General features: G+C 42.6%; 1 protein-coding gene across 1 annotated transcript in view; it reads left to right on the top strand.

Moving 5' to 3' along the window:
• Positions 1-2,570: 2,570 nt before the first annotated feature.
• Positions 2,571-17,854, top strand: part of Magi (membrane associated guanylate kinase, WW and PDZ domain containing protein magi) — a 379,317-nt gene continuing 364,033 nt past the window's right edge. The window contains exon 1 of the mRNA XM_070093311.1: positions 2,571-3,210. Coding sequence (XP_069949412.1) covers positions 2,961-3,210 — 250 coding nt within the window. The 5' untranslated portion in view covers positions 2,571-2,960. The remainder of the gene's footprint in view (positions 3,211-17,854) is intronic.

Raw genomic sequence — 17,854 nt, forward strand, 5'->3', positions numbered from 1 at the left:
TAGACAGCAAATGCGCTAGTAATGATGGACAAGGTAGATTATGGTGGAAAAAGGAGCATGTTATTGGAAGACTGGGGAAGTTACGTGCCTCTTAATGCCGTTGAATGGCTCTTGATCAAAGAAAAAATTGACGCTACACTTAGATCAAACCTGATTATCTACCATTTCCCCTGGTGCTGTATAACTCCTACGAGTTTAGCGCTTTTCAGTGACTATGATAATTTTATATTACCAGATAACATAGAGGGTTGACTATTGAAATTGCTTGCCTCGCAAAAAAAATTAATATATTCATCAAAATATATATATATATATATATATATATATATATATATATATATATATATATATATATATATATATATATATATATATACCTATGATACAACTCTTGGCAGATAACATGAAACATTATTGTAGGAGTATATACACAGAGTGATATTTCTTGGACAAGTCTCGTTAAGGAAGTTGAACTTCATACCAACTTCTGCAGAATTTACCTTCTTCCTTTGGCATGGTTAATGAGACTTGCCGCTGACACAAGTCTCTCTTCGTGTTTTACAGTTAAGTTCTTAAGTGCAAACTTTGTGGTGATGAAACACTTCTCAAGTCACTTGTTACCTGTAGATGGTTTCGGAGGTCATCGCCCTCGTGGCTCGGTCTCAGTTCAGACCTCCTTGATTGCTGCCCTGATGGCCAGGCTAGGAAGTATTCAAGCGGCATAAGAAGCACGTAAGTTCCCTGGTCTTCTAATAACATGTTCATTTTCCCACTACGTTGTCCATAATTTCTATCGCATTTCCTTTGTCTGTTTAGTAAGGTGAATTGTAGGAGGTTTCTTTAATTCATGGTATAACTTAACAAATCTTTGAGGACAATTTGTGTTGTAAAGCTTCGTTCAGACCTCTACAACACACATTGCCCTCAAAGATTTGTTAAGTTATACCATGAATTAAGGAAAGATCCTGGACTTCACCTTACGAAACAGACAAAGCAAATGTAATAGTAATTATGGACAAGGTAGATTATAGTGGAAAAATGAACATGTTATTAGAAGACGGGGGAACTTACGTGCTTCTTAAAAGTTATACAGTCAAGTGCCAGCTTACTCTGGGGATGAACCACTTTCTAAGTGTTAATCACCAGTTGATAGTCAAGACGTAAAAATTGTATTTCAAGGTGATCGCAGAAGTAGGCAAAGGTCTGGCAAGGTGTTGCTCCAGGCTGGAGGGTTAGACACTTGGTGGAGAGGAAGTGTGAGGAAGATCATAGTAAGGGAAGTGAGGAGGCACAGTAATGGAAGGAGTGAGGTATTAGACAGGTAATCTAAACCAATCCTGCCATTGTTGTCTCTTCTTTGAAAGATAAGAAGATGCAGTCAGTCAGGTTTATGTAAAGGCACAGCAGGGTACAAAGGTGAAGCTGAATACAAAGACAGCAGAGTTCAGATATACAGCTGAGTATAGATACAGCAGAGTACAAAGACACATTCAGTTGGGACTACTACATTCTACAGTGGTTCCACTGTTGTGTCATACACTGGCAGTTTCTACGATTTTTACCCTAGTTTATTGTCAGTCTGCTGGCATCACCTCGGGACATGTAATTCATGTGGGCCCATAGACTATTTGTGGCTATTGAAACCTACGAGCTACTATTTCTAGTTATCATAGGGGGATCCGCCGCACAGAAAGTACTGAGTTAGCAAATACTTCCAGTCATCTCTGGGTACATAGCAGCATTTTCTTGCAAGGATACAAACATTGCACTCGGACCTATGACTTAAAATTAACGTTACTATTCCTACATGGTGGTACTTAACTATAATTGTATGCTGTATTGTAGTTAAAACAATGACTTGCGAGTTATCCTGTGTAATAACCTAACTTAGTTTGCACTTCAAGATGCCGTCATGAAGCGTGTCATCTCGACTATTTGAGCGAGACCGTTGCGTGTCGTTCCCTGTGTCTGGACGGCAGGTATATTCCTGTTACCTCCTTCCTCGCTTAATTATATGCTGGTGAATTTCTCCACAAGTATGCTTTATTAAGATTAAGCCCAGAAATTAATAATCAAGGATACCCCAAGATTATTAACCCTGGATTGTTAATAATCAAGGATACCCCAAGATTATTAACCCTGGATGGTTAACAATCAAGGATACCCCAAGATTATTAACCCTGGATGGTTAATAATCAAGGATACCCCAAGATTATTAACCCTGGGTGGTTAATAATCAAGGATACACCAAAATTATTAACCCTGGATGGCTAATAATCAAGGATACCCCAAGATTATTAACCCTGGATGGTTAACAATCAAGGATACCCCAAGATTATTAACCCTGGATGGTTAATAATCAAGGATACCCCAAGATTATTAACCCTGGATGGTTACTAAGACAGAATTACCCTAGATTATTAACCCCGAAGCAGCAGCAACGTGATTGTTTAGGCAGTGAACAGAAAAGTAAGACCTCAGCGGGCAGCGAGAACAAAATAGCTCTCAGATTTACAATAAAAGTCACAGTACAGTGACTAAACTCTTCATGACTGACTCGCAAATTGTCCATGGAAACTAGACGACTTCTCGGTCCTTCCTGAACCATTATGAAGTCAGGACTCGAGTATGGTCCATGGTCCAAGGCAGACATCAACGTCTGGTTACCGTGTCCAGTCTGTGATTTATTTGTGAATGTGTAAAGGCATTACAGGTATGTTTTGTGAGTGCGTGAAGATGGGTAGAATGTACAGTGAGTGTTGTGGTGATGCTGCAACACTACCATCACGGACATGAGGTTATGGCGTGCTGAATGTTGTGGAGATTCAGTAATACTAGCATCACGGACATGAGGTTATGGCGTGCTGAGTGTTGTGGAGATGCAGTAATACTAGCATCACGGACTTGAGGTTGTGGCGTGCTGAGTGTTGTGGAGATGCAGCAGTACTAGCATCACGGACATGAGGTTATGGCGTGTTCACCAGCCTCACACCAAGCAGATTGCCAGGCGTGGCAACCTGGTTATCCGTGTGCAGTGTGGGCACCATCATACCAGGCGTGGGGCAGCGTGGGCGTGTGGCTGTGGCACGCCCATGCACCTCTCACGCCCAGATGACGATGAAGACAAGAAGTACGTGGTGCTTGTTTACAAGAAGCAAAAGGGAAGTAGAAACAAGAATCGACACCTAAACAACCCATCTCCTCACAAAGGTAAAGTTATCTTATATATTGTGGTGGAGACGTAGAGCCTTGTTCAGGTGACTACAAGCTCCATATGGCCGAGGTGAGCTTTGCTTCTGACCTGTCTCCAGGGTTTTCTTACTTCCACAGCCTGGCCCTGGACTAGCTTTAACAAATATTTTCTCCATATCTCCTGAGGAAGAAAGCATGTTCTCTCTCTCGTATGCCTCACCTCGCCCAACTCCTTACACCTCGTAACATCACGTCACACTTTACAACTCAACCTCGCACCACCATATCCTTCACAGATCTCAACATTACCTCACACTTCACAATATTACTTCACACCTCATAACATTATCTCACACCTCACAATATTACCTCACACCTCACAATATTACCTCACACCTCACAATATTGCCTCACACCTCACAATATTACCTCACACCTCACAATATTACCTCACACCTCACAATATTACCTCACACCTCACAATATTACCTCACACCTCCCAATATTACCTCACATCTCACAATATTACCTCACACCTCACATTACCTCACTCCTCACAATATTACCTCTGGGCTCTGGTGGCCTGGTGGTTAACGCTCTCGCTTCACACGGCGAGGGCCTGGGTTCGATTCCCAGCCAGAGTAGAAACATTGGACGTGTTTCTTTCAACCTGTTGTCTATGTTCCCCATCAGTAAAATGGGTACCTGGGTGTTAGTCGACTGGTGTGGGTCGCATCCTGGGACACTGACCTAAGGAGGCCTGGTCACAGACCGGGCCGCGGGGGCGTTGACCCCCGGAACTCTCTCCAGATAAACTCTCCAGGTAAACACCTCACAATATTACCTCACAATATTGCCTCACATCTCACAATATTACCTCACACCTCACATTACCTCACTCCTCACAACATTACCTCACACCTCACATTCTGTGTACTGCTGCTGCTCATTCACGAGTCACTCAGGATTCTGGGTTCTCTTGATTCACTCTGACTTGGGTAGAAATGCTATTGTGTAATGCAAATATAACGCTAATGGGAGAAGCGAGTTGTTTTATTTAGCAAAATTGGATGCATCAGCAGTGTGCTGCTGCCATGTTCTATATGACAGGTGTACAGAAGGAACAAAAGCTAGCTGTGTTTCCCTCATATTCCATCACACACGACGGGTTACATACAGTCACCTTGACTTTTTTTTTGATAAATAAGACATTTGGGTAACTTTTTTATGGAAACGTTTCGCCGGACAGTGTCTTCTTCAGTCCAGTACAGAGAAGAACGGTGGGAAATGGGGAGTTTACCTTTGATATACCTTTGATGAGTTCCCAGAGCTTTTCTACGCCTGGATGCTCCAGTTCCCCGAATTAAGCCTGAATGCCTTCCACATCATTCCCCAGGCGCTGTATAATCCTCCGGGTTTAGCGCTTTCCCCTCGATTATAATAATTCTACGCCTGGAGCCCGGCCTTGGCACAGGCTCGTCTGGTACCTGCTTGCTCAACTACGCTGTTGCGTCTGGCAGCCAGCTGTCCCACATATCCGTCACAGGCTGGTTGTTCTGGCACCTGATAAAGATACTTTTACAGTTTTCTCTTGACGTCTACACTTGTCCCAGCAGTGTTTGATATCTTTTTGTATGATGAATAGTCTGGGGCCACGAAAGTTGATACAATGTTCTCTTATTGTGCCCACTGCACCCCTGCTTTTCACTGGGTTTATTTTGCACTTCCTCCTAAATCTCTCACCTCGTTATATTGTTATGGCAATGTGAAGATTTGGTACCAGACCCTTCTTGCATGCAAAGAGTATGTAATCTTTATGTGGAGCATGTTAACACACTCATATAGGCTGCCTCACCAACCAGTAAACCAGATGCTAAGGGTCTGACAATCCAACGGGGCCCCATCGTCAGATCAGTATCTAGGTTCAGCCAATCACACGTGTATCTGGCAATTGTGAAGGTGACGTAGTTACCACTCACCTTTAATTCAAAGTTTTTCTGCTGTGTTTATTTTGCCCCCTTTACACCCAGAATAACAGGCCTTTAAGTACCTGGGTTGTAATAACCCTCAGATACTCTCCAGGTATATATTTTCGAAAATGTATTTCTCTTTTCCAATGAGTATATATTTAGGACTTAGCGGCGTTCCCAATAATTTCAGTGCCTTATTGGCTGTATGTGAACTTTAAACAATTTCTGTATCTGTTCCAGGTTTGATCTCTCTCCTGCCCTGAACGGGGCTGTTAATACTGAACAATATTCTGACCGAAAGAGCACAAGCGATTTGAAAAGTGTCATCATTGACATTATTTTCCTTCTTTTGAAAGTTCTCATTATCCACCCTGTCATCTTTCTGGTTGTCGTTACTTTTGCCTTATGCTCTTCGATAGAAGGTCAGCTGACATAATCACTCCCAAATCTTTCACGTGTTCCTTTCATTGTATTTGATGGTCCTCTTGTGTTTGCATACAGTCCCTTTCGAGTTCTTCATTCTTTCCATAACTATGCAGTTGGACTTATCACCAGTGAACGTCATATTCTTCACTGCCCACTGGAAAACCTAACTTACATCTTCATGTATTTGTTCAGTGTCTTGTACCGAGGTGACTTCCATCGTGTTACAACCTGCCAACCTGAGCGAGGAGATACAGAGTTGCCTCTAAGTTACCTGGAGTCACTTCCAGAGGTCACCACTCCTCATGCTCGGTCTCAGATCAGGCTTCCTGGTTGCTTACCTAATTGATTAGGTTGTTGGTGCCCGCAGCCGATCAGCCAGGCTGTGATGGATATATTGGTCATTGGACCACCAGCAGCAGCAGCAGCTTGGTTGACCAGGCAAGCACCAGACGAGCCTGGGCCAAGACTGGACTCTGGGAGTAGAAAAACACTCGGAACTGTTCCAAGGTATATCAAAGGTATCCTAGGGTTTACACCACAGCCCGGAGGATTAGGAACCGATTTGAGAAACCTGTCGAGTTCCCTGTTGAAGACAGCCAGGGGTCTGCTGGTAATCCCACTAATACATGGAGGGCGAGTTTTCTTTCGTGGTCCCCTTACACTTGCTGAGTTTTCTCTTAGTGTGCTCATCTCTCCCCTGATCTTCATGGGAAGTGTGTTGCACCGTGTACCAAGATTCATGACAGGTACACTATACACTGACAGATATACTAAACACTGTCAGGTACACTATGCACTGGCAGATACATTGTACACTGGCAGGTAAACTAAACACTGATAGATAGGTACACTAAACACTGACAGACGGGTTTACTAAATACTGACAGGGAAACTAAACACCGACAGACAGATACACTAAACACTGACAGACAGGTACACTAAACACCGACTGACAGGTACGCTAAACACCGACAGACGGGTATACTAAATGGCTGGTACACTAAACACTGACAGACAGGTACACTAAACACTGACAGACAGATAAACTAAACACTGACAGACAGGTACACTAAACACCGACAGACGGGTATACTAAACAGGTACACTAAACACTGACAGACAGGTACACTAAACATTGACAGACAGGTACACTAAACACTGTCAGACAGGTAAACTAAACACTGACAGATACACTAAACACTGACAGACAGGTAAGCTAAAACACCGACGGACAGGTACGCTAACACCGACAGACAGGTACAATAAACAGCGACAGACAGGTACACTAAACACCGACAGACAGGTACACTAAAAATTAACAGACAGGTACGCTAAACACCGACAGACAGGTACACTAAACACTGACAGACAGGTACACTAAACACCGACAGACAGGTATACTAAACACTGAACATTAAAATGGTATAAAATACCGACAGATTGTTAGGTAAGACACATATGCAACAGTTAGGTATCTTTATTTTGAAACGTTTCGCCTACACAGTAGGCTTCTTCAGTCGAGTACAGAAAAGTTGATAGAAGCAGAAGATACTTGAAGACGATGTAATCAGTCCATCACCCTTAAAGTTTTGAGGTGGTCAGTCCCTCAGTCTGGAGAAGAGCATTGTTCCGTTGTCTGAAACAATATGAAGTTGAAGTGACAGAATCGGGCCTTATATAGTGCCAGGAGGTGAGACGTAGGTTGATTTGGGAGGGCAGGTCCTTCTCGAACCCAGCCGTTCTCACTAGTAGAGGTTGTCGAAGTAGATGGTCTGTACCAAGATACCCTTGTGTTGCAGTGTCTGACAGAATGAACATTAAAATGGTATAAAATACCGACAGATTGTTAGGTAAGACACATATGCAACAGTTAGGTATCTTTATTTTGAAACGTTTCGCCTACACAGTAGGCTTCTTCAGTCGAGTACAGAAAAGTTGATAGAAGCAGAAGATACTTGAAGACGATGTAATCAGTCCATCACCCTTAAAGTTTTGAGGTGGTCAGTCCCTCAGTCTGGAGAAGAGCATTGTTCCGTTGTCTGAAACAATATGAAGTTGAAGTGACAGAATCGGGCCTTATATAGTGCCAGGAGGTGAGACGTAGGTTGATTTGGGAGGGCAGGTCCTTCTCGAACCCAGCCGTTCTCACTAGTAGAGGTTGTCGAAGTAGATGGTCTGTACCAAGATACCCTTGTGTTGCAGTGTCTGACAGAATGAACATTAAAATGGTATAAAATACCGACAGATTGTTAGGTAAGACACATATGCAACAGTTAGGTATCTTTATTTTGAAACGTTTCGCCTACACAGTAGGCTTCTTCAGTCGAGTACAGAAAAGTTGATAGAAGCAGAAGATACTTGAAGACGATGTAATCAGTCCATCACCCTTAAAGTTTTGAGGTGGTCAGTCCCTCAGTCTGGAGAAGAGCATTGTTCCGTTGTCTGAAACAATATGAAGTTGAAGTGACAGAATCGGGCCTTATATAGTGCCAGGAGGTGAGACGTAGGTTGATTTGGGAGGGCAGGTCCTTCTCGAACCCAGCCGTTCTCACTAGTAGAGGTTGTCGAAGTAGATGGTCTGTACCAAGATACCCTTGTGTTGCAGTGTCTGACAGAATGAACATTAAAATGGTATAAAATACCGACAGATTGTTAGGTAAGACACATATGCAACAGTTAGGTATCTTTATTTTGAAACGTTTCGCCTACACAGTAGGCTTCTTCAGTCGAGTACAGAAAAGTTGATAGAAGCAGAAGATACTTGAAGACGATGTAATCAGTCCATCACCCTTAAAGTTTTGAGGTGGTCAGTCCCTCAGTCTGGAGAAGAGCATTGTTCCGTTGTCTGAAACAATATGAAGTTGAAGTGACAGAATCGGGCCTTATATAGTGCCAGGAGGTGAGACGTAGGTTGATTTGGGAGGGCAGGTCCTTCTCGAACCCAGCCGTTCTCACTAGTAGAGGTTGTCGAAGTAGATGGTCTGTACCAAGATACCCTTGTGTTGCAGTGTCTGACAGAATGAACATTAAAATGGTATAAAATACCGACAGATTGTTAGGTAAGACACATATGCAACAGTTAGGTATCTTTATTTTGAAACGTTTCGCCTACACAGTAGGCTTCTTCAGTCGAGTACAGAAAAGTTGATAGAAGCAGAAGATACTTGTTTCAGACAACGGAACAATGCTCTTCTCCAGACTGAGGGACTGACCACCTCAAAACTTTAAGGGTGATGGACTGATTACATCGTCTTCAAGTATCTTCTGCTTCTATCAACTTTTCTGTACTCGACTGAAGAAGCCTACTGTGTAGGCGAAACGTTTCAAAATAAAGATACCTAACTGTTGCATATGTGTCTTACCTAACAATCTGTCGGTATTTTATACCATTTTAATGTTCATTCTGTCAGACACTGCAACACAAGGGTATCTTGGTACAGACCATCTACTTCAACAACCTCTACTAGTGAGAACGGCTGGGTTCGAGAAGGACCTGCCCTCCCAAATCAACCTACGTCTCACCTCCTGGCACTATATAAGGCCCGATTCTGTCACTTCAACTTCATATTGTTTCAGACAACGGAACAATGCTCTTCTCCAGACTGAGGGACTGACCACCTCAAAACTTTAAGGGTGATGGACTGATTACATCGTCTTCAAGTATCTTCTGCTTCTATCAACTTTTCTGTACTCGACTGAAGAAGCCTACTGTGTAGGCGAAACGTTTCAAAATAAAGATACCTAACTGTTGCATATGTGTCTTACCTAACAATCTGTCGGTATTTTATACCATTTTAATGTTCATTCTGTCAGACACTGCAACACAAGGGTATCTTGGTACAGACCATCTACTTCGACAACCTCTACTAGTGAGAACGGCTGGGTTCGAGAAGGACCTGCCCTCCCAAATCAACCTACGTCTCACCTCCTGGCACTATATAAGGCCCGATTCTGTCACTTCAACTTCATATTGTTTCAGACAACGGAACAATGCTCTTCTCCAGACTGAGGGACTGACCACCTCAAAACTTTAAGGGTGATGGACTGATTACATCGTCTTCAAGTATCTTCTGCTTCTATCAACTTTTCTGTACTCGACTGAAGAAGCCTACTGTGTAGGCGAAACGTTTCAAAATAAAGATACCTAACTGTTGCATATGTGTCTTACCTAACAACATACTAAACACTGACAGACAGGTACACAAAACACTGACAGACGGGTATACTAAACACTGACAGGTACACGAAACACTGACTGACATGTACACTGACCACTGACAGACAGGTACGCTAAACACCCACAGACAGGTACACTAAACACTGACAGGTATACTAAACACTGACAGACAGGTACGCCGAACACTGACAGACAAGTACACTAAACACCGACAGACAGGTACACTAAACACTGACAGACAGGTACGCTAAACATCGACAGACATGTACACTAAACACTGACAGACAGGTAAACTAAACACCTACAGCCGGGTGTACGAAAGACTGACAGACAGGTACACTAAACCCTGACAGACGGGTATACTAAACATTGACAGACAGGTACACTAAACACAGACAGGTACACTGAACACTGACAGACAGGTACACTAAACACCGACGGTCAGATACACTAAACACTGACAGACAGGTACACTAAACACTGACAGACAGGTAAAATAAACACTGACAGACAGATACACTAAACACTGACAGACAGGTACACTGAACACCGACAGACAAGTACGCTAAACACCGACAGACAGGTACACTAAACACTAACAGACTGGTACGCTAAACACCGACAGACAGGTATGCTAAACACCGACAGACAGGTGCACGAAACACTGACAGACAGGTACACTAAACACTGACAGTATAGACAGACAATCTTACAAGACTCTCCCAGTCTTTCTGATAATGGCACTGGAGACTCAGGACGGAAGATATTTTTGCCAACTTTTCTAAAGTTGTCGAAGACTTCCCACTTGAATTTACGAGAATATAATGCTCTCTGCTTAAAATTCCCATTTGCAATGAAGAAAGTTGGTCGCTGGTGCTGCAGTGATGCTAGCAATGACGGGTGCAACGGTCTGCAACTGTGTTTTATACTCTGGGTAATGGTGGAGAAACTTAAGTGAACTTAGATGAGGTATCATGTCTCAGGGTTATTCCACTTAGGTGGAAAGTTATTACCATCTTAATAGCTCATTGTTCTTCCCTGCATATTGATGGTAGGATACTGGTGGTGGGGGTGCTTGTGGTGGTGTTAGGGGTGGTGGTGGTGATGATGATGGTGGTGGTGGTGGTGGTGATGATGGTGGTGGTGGTGGTGGTGGTGATGATGGTGGTGGTGGCGGTGGTTGGCTCATCAGTGATGGTTGGTGTATTGGTGGTGGGGATGGGGGCCATTAGTGATAGTGGTGGTAGTGAGTGTCATCAGTGACAGTGGTGGTGGTGAGTGTCATCAGTGACAGTGGTGGTGGTGAGTGTCATCAGTGACAGTGGTGGTGGTGAGTGTCATCAGTGACAGTGGTGGTGTATTGTTGATGGTGGTGATGTGTGAGTAATTATTTGATGTCATTAGTAATGATAGAGTTGAGGTGGTCAGTAATTCGTATGTCCTGTCCATAACACTTAAGAGATGACGTCAGTAACTATGAACATAGTGAGTGGCAGCAAGTGTATGACCTGTTGTAGTTGTCTTGAGGGAACATCCTCCGGCAAGTGCTTGATCAACCAAGTTGTGATGACTAAGATGTATAACAGAAATCATACACTGGTCAGTCGTGGTTGTGGTCTGTTAGTACTAGGAACTAACAGAACAAAGTAAGCATCACAGCCTAGCTGATCAGGAGCTGACTTTGGGAACTCTTAAGTTGCTCTCAAACACTGTGTTGGTAACTACCTGATTTATGTTGCTACGTGTAGCTGCTTTTATAAACTTTTACTTTGATTTTTTCAGGACTATTTCCGTTGAGCAGCTTCCTGCTGCAAGTGTATGTTTGGCAGTTTTGTTATTATGTGGGTCTTCGGTCTGCTAGCACAAATAACCTGGTTTTCCAGGCAGTCAACAGGAAAAAACCAGGTCTTAGGCCAGGTACATCGATCTATTTTTGAGCGGTGAAAGGACTGTACAATCTTTATGTTCAGTCAAACCTTATTTACAAGAGATTCTGACTTAGTGTATTCATCATAGACTACAGACCAATAGCGCTAACTTCACACATTAAAATAATCTTTGAATGGATCCTAAGAAGCAAGATTGCCAATAACATGAAATAACAGCAGTGCCACAATCCAGGCCAGCATGGGTTTACAACAGAACGTTGCTGCCTTTCACAGTTGCTAGACCATTATGGCATGGTCTTGGATGTACTCGAAGATAAGCTGAAGATCCATGTAGTAAACACTGGTTTAGCAAAATTCTTTATAAGTGCCACCACGGTGTAATTGCACGCAAAATGCGTGTAAAAGGCATAACTGGAAAAGTGGGCGTATGGATATTTAACTTCTAAACAAACAGAGCCTAGAGAGCAGTAAATAGAGGGAAGTTGGAGGCTACCATAGGAAAAGCTGTTTCTCAAGGTACAGTTCTCGACCCACTTCTGTTTGTCATTCTTATATTCCGCATTGACAAGGACATAAATCATAACTGTAACATCCTCTGCTGATGAATCTGTAGGAGACTGGCGGCCATCGAAGACAGCGACTTTTCCGACGGATATAAATCAAGTCTTCCATTGAGCGTCTGACAGTATGATATTTAACGAGGAGAAGTTTCAGTTGGTCTACTGTGGATGAGTGGAGATAATAAAGACTGTAACGGAGAACAGGAAATGAAGCTCAAATCATTCAGTTGAGTGAAACTCACATGTGCGAGACTTAAGAGTAATGATGTCAGAAGATCTCGCATTCAAGGATCACAACAATGATGTCATTGCTACCGCAAGGAAAATGATAGGCTGGAGCAATGATACTTTTTAAGCCACACTAAACCACCTACATTCCTCACATTAAACCTACCACCAACATTACACGCCAGTATTAGAATCTGTTACAAAACTTTCTTATACGGTTTTAGCGGGTTTTAACACAATTTTTACTTGACTAATAAACCAAAGAATAAAAGTGAGATTTAATTGCTTGGTGTGATCATTGTTTTTCCTCCACTTTACTAATGAGGCAAAAATTTGCTCTCGTTACCCAGCTGCATTAGTTCCATGTGCTTACATTATCCACCTCCCAGCACACATAAGGGGGATTACCAACAGACCCCTGGCAGTCTTCAAGCTGGCACTGGACAAGCACCTAAAGTCAGTTCCTGATCAGCCGGGCTGTGGCTCGTACGTTGGTTTGCGTGCAGCCAGCAGCAACAGCCTGGTTGATCAGGCTCTGATCCACCAGGAGGCCTGGTCACAGACCGGGCCGCGGGGGCGTTGACCCCCGGAACTCTCTCCAGGTAAACTCCAGGTAAAACCTCTTTGTGGGCAGCAGGTGTGGGTGGCAGGGTAGGTGTGGGCGCGAGTACAGGTGTTGTGGATGGTTGATAGCAGGATGTACGGTCGAGGGTCTCTCTTGTTATTAAATGTGAGTACACCCGTAGTGTGCTGCTACCTTACTATGATAATTACACAGTGAGAACAACAGTGTAAATAAAACTGAGATGGGGTCTAAAAGTTTTCTTGATTCACACCCTGGCCTCGGGTTAGGTCTCTCATATTCCTTCACATGATGGGTGGTTAATAGATAAACGAAACGAGCGATTATATTTTAACGTTATAACCCTCCTGGATTGTAGCATTATGTACAACAAACGTATTTCAGCCCTCCCTGGAAGCTGAAGCCATTAATATGACATATCTTAAAGTCTCTCCCGAGAAGCTTATCATCAGTGATCCTTTTCTTAAATTAATTGCAAGGAGAACTGCCCAAGAAATTTCTCGTGAAACTGTTTGTGTGAAAAATCTAAAAAAATAATATACACACACTAGTTAATGTATAATATATACACACTAATAAATGTATAATTACACACACTAATGAACATAACGTTGATAAACTAACCCAAGATGAAACATCCCAAAGTTATAGAAATGCAGTTAGAAGTCTGAGAAGATCTGTAGTCCACTATAACATATACGTAAATAAGCACATTTACAGAGCAACTTGCAATCTAAATAGATTAAGAGAAGTTGAAGCCAGGCAGGTTTAGGCCTGTGTTGCGTCCTCTGATTGGACCCAAGGTTAATAATTTTATATTGTGTGCAAATATTTTGCTATTCACTTAATACTATATTATCGATGGCATTATTAATAATAAAATACTGTTTATTGTGCTTTATAGTATTATCTGCCCTTATATTGTTAGCTATGTGGATAGGTAGGATGTTTATTGTAAGTGACAGGTGCTTCACTGTGAGTAGGAACCTGGCTAACTGTCGTCAGGTTGTTAGTGTGGCGGTCCCTCGCACCGTCAATGTCACGAGGTATTGTAAAGCTTGGAGTAGTCTCTAGTCAGTCTGGGCTTATATATATCTAAGGGAGCATACTTCACTCAGTTACTCGTTGACCTCTCATAAGAGACCTTTCAAATTCTCTCTGGTGGTCGTTTTCCTTTCATAGTCGACTTCACTTTCTTAAGTTTGTCACTTTCGAGTTATTTATACTCGGGTGAATTAATCGTTCAGTTGACTGAATAAGCCGTGTCAGCCTTTGTGTGTTAATTTGTGGTCTAAGATATTCTAAGTCATGCTGGATGGAAATGAGACTAAGTCTGTCACTTAATAGTTCTTGTATACTTTGAAGTAATAGTTCAGCTAAGTCTTAGTAACCGTTGTAGGTTGCTTTATGGTGGAATATAATTGGTGAAGTTAGTACAAAGATCGACCTTATGAGGTTGATTTATCTATATCAGTGGTACAAACCTTGGTAATAAATACCGACAAGTTGGTTTAGAAAGACACACGCCGACGGTGCCTAGAAGCCTCACTAATCGCCGTCACCGACACTATAGAACGCAACACTGGAAACTACAAAATTTCAAAAACATTGGCATACATGATACTTAAGCAGCACCAACCCAACAACACAGGAGTCACATGATTTCATCGTCTACCCGTCCTCATCATAGGCAGAGGTTGTTTTGATAAGGACCTGCCTCGCATGGGCCAGTAGGCCTTCTACAGTGTTCCTCCATTCTTATGTTCTTATGACATTCCTCAGGTCACGTGCGTCACATCTCACTCTCCGCCTATATATATAATGTCTTTCTACCTCTGTATGTTAGAAGTGATCAAGGTCCCAGGACCGAAACGTTTTCTAATAAATATGTTATAGTGTTTGCTTACGTGTCTTTCTAAACTGGTACGTACCAAGAGAAGTGTAAGAGTTAAGCTCCTTATTTTATGTCTGTCCTAACATTATATAAATATATATTTAGTTAAACTTTATTAGTAAAGATTCCAAGTTTGTTACTTGTTTTGTAATCTCGAATTATTATTACAGGTTATTGTTACAAAACCGTAAACAGACCATCTGCTCCACGAGATTAAACTACCTTAACTCTCTACAATCATTTGGAGAAGTTTAAGAAGACGAGTTTTGTAACAGCCTGTGTATAAGTACCTCTGGCAGTTAAGTACACACAGATAATGAAACTAAATGTGAAGTGTGTGTGGTCAGTCTTCTGGTCACTATCTTGAGTACTATGTGATGAGCAATATGGAAATGGTACAGCAACATATTTCAAGCAAATTTAGTATACTTGCTCAAAATGTCTGGTATCTTACTAGGGAAAGTAAGAGTAACATATTTTCAGCAAATATGTCAAATTTGACTTATGAAATCGTAATAACACGATTGCAAACCAACCAGAGTACGGGTGGTGTTAGAACCCATGGCAAGTGAGTGGTAAAATTGCAGGTCAGTGCGTAAGCCACTGGAACAGTTGGCTACAATAGGATTCATCCAACTAGGTATATTTATACACCATGTGGCTCTGGTGGCCTGGTGGTTAACGCTCTCGCTTCACACGGCGAGGGTCTGGGTTCGATTCCCAGCCAGAGTAGAAACATTGGACGTGTTTCTTTCCACCTGTTGTCTATGTTCCCCATCAGTAAAATGGGTACCTGGGTGTTAGTCGACTGGTGTGGGTCGCATCCTGGGACACTGACCTAAGGAGGCCTGGTCACAGACCGGGCCGCGGGGGCGTTGACCCCCGGAACTCTCTCCAGATAAACTCCAGATAGGAAGGCTAGCATAGGTCCCACTGTGACCACAAATGCAAGTTTCTACAGATGAATCTGCCGCCAGTGTGGCTAGAGTTCGTCACGGCTACACTGTCGGCAGATTCATCAGTAAAAACTTGCATTTGTGGTCAGTAGTTGCCTATGCTAACCTTCCCATGATGTATAAATATACTTAGCTGGATGAATCTTATTGTAGCCAGCTGGCTCAGTGGCTTACGGACTGACCTGCAGTTTTACTACTCGCTTGCCATGGGTTCTAACCCAACCCGTACCCTGGTTTATGCTAAATTTGCTTGTAACAGGTGAAATATAAATTGTATATATCCATACATTCTGCTGTTAACCATTTTAGGGCCTAGGTCCTGGCCTTTATTTTTGCTCACTTGTTGCGCTGCGGTCCACAGGCCGGATATGGGGCTCACAATGAACTGGACTCTTCGGCAGCAAATTCTAAATCTATATAAGGGGTAATGAGATCCACCAGCCTGAGCTGGGAGACTTCAGCAAGGCGTTGTTGACATCAAATATTTCACAATGGGCTCAGCTTGGAAAGGTTCGTTACAGCAGAGCTGGTGCTACTGTTCATTCATTCCGAATTACATCTGTCACGATGGTCTGTCATACAGATGCAAAATAGCATGTAAACAATACCATCTATTTACATTCATTATACACTAAGTGTTGACTTTCCTGCGTTCTTGGGTTCTTATTCCTGTAATATTTCCTTTACAGTTTAAGAGGCGTGGTTTAAGAACGACCCACATGGGGATGGGGGAACGAGGATTCGTGAAATCATCATAACATAAGAAGGAACACTGCGGCAGGCCTACTGGCCCATGCAAGGCAGGTCCATTTCTCCTACCGACTTAAGCCAACGCCCTGACCTAGTCAGGTCAGGTTACATTCACTTAAGGAAGGAGCACGGCATCTGACCTAGTAGCACAAGCTAGTCAGGTCTAACCTATTTTTAAAACTACACAACGTCTTAGCTTCTATAACTGTACTCGGGAGTTTGTTTCACTCATCCACAACTGTTACCAAACCAGTGCTTCCCTGTATCCTTCCTGAATCTGAATTTTTCCAACTTAAAGCCTTTGCTGTGAGTCCTGTGCAGGCTAGATATTTTTAGCACTCTATTTACATCCCCTTTATTTATTCCTGTTTTCAATTTATACACCTCAGTCGTATCCCCCCTAATTCTACGCCTTTCGAGAGTGCAGATTCAGGGCCCTCAGTCTATCCTCATAGGGAAGATTTCTGATACGTTTGATTAACTTTGTCATCCTCCTCTGTACGTTTTCCAGAGCATTTATATCCATTCTGTAATACGGTGACCAGAACTGAGCAGCATAATCTAAATGAGGCCTAACCAAGGATATATAGAGTTGAAGAACAACCTGAGGACTTCTATTATTTATACTTCTTGATATGAAGCCAAGAATTCTGTTAGCTTTATTGTGAACACATGTGCAGCATCTGGTTATCTTTACTGTAGACGTGTCGCCATCCAGTGGTTTTATCAATACAGATTCTAGGACATAACTAGAAGACAGTAGAACTGTATACAAAAGATGAGGTAATCAGTCCCACCGCCTCGGAGTTGGTGTGGAGAGCCCCGTGGTCGTAGTACAGGCATTAAGAATCTCTACGACCACGGTGCTCTCCACACCAACTCCGAGGCTGAGGGACTGATTACCTCATCTTTTGTATACAGTTCTACTGTCTTCTAGTTATGTCCTAGAATCTGTATTGATAAAACCACTGGATGGCGACACGTCTACAATAAAGATAACCAGATGCTGCACATGTCTCAACTTTCATCTTGTCGGTATTGTATATTTTTCTTGCACACACTTATGCACTGTTGTCTTGGTTTCAGATTACTGCTAACCGGAACTCCTAAATCCTTTTCGCAATCCGTAATATTAAGATCTACATTATTTAGTTTAAATGTGGCATGGTTATTTTCCTGCCCAACATTCAGAACTTTGCATTTGTCTATATTAAACTGCATCTGCCGCT

Source organism: Cherax quadricarinatus, chromosome 42 (genome assembly GCF_038502225.1).
Source record: "Cherax quadricarinatus isolate ZL_2023a chromosome 42, ASM3850222v1, whole genome shotgun sequence".
Lineage (NCBI taxonomy): Eukaryota > Metazoa > Arthropoda > Malacostraca > Decapoda > Parastacidae > Cherax > Cherax quadricarinatus.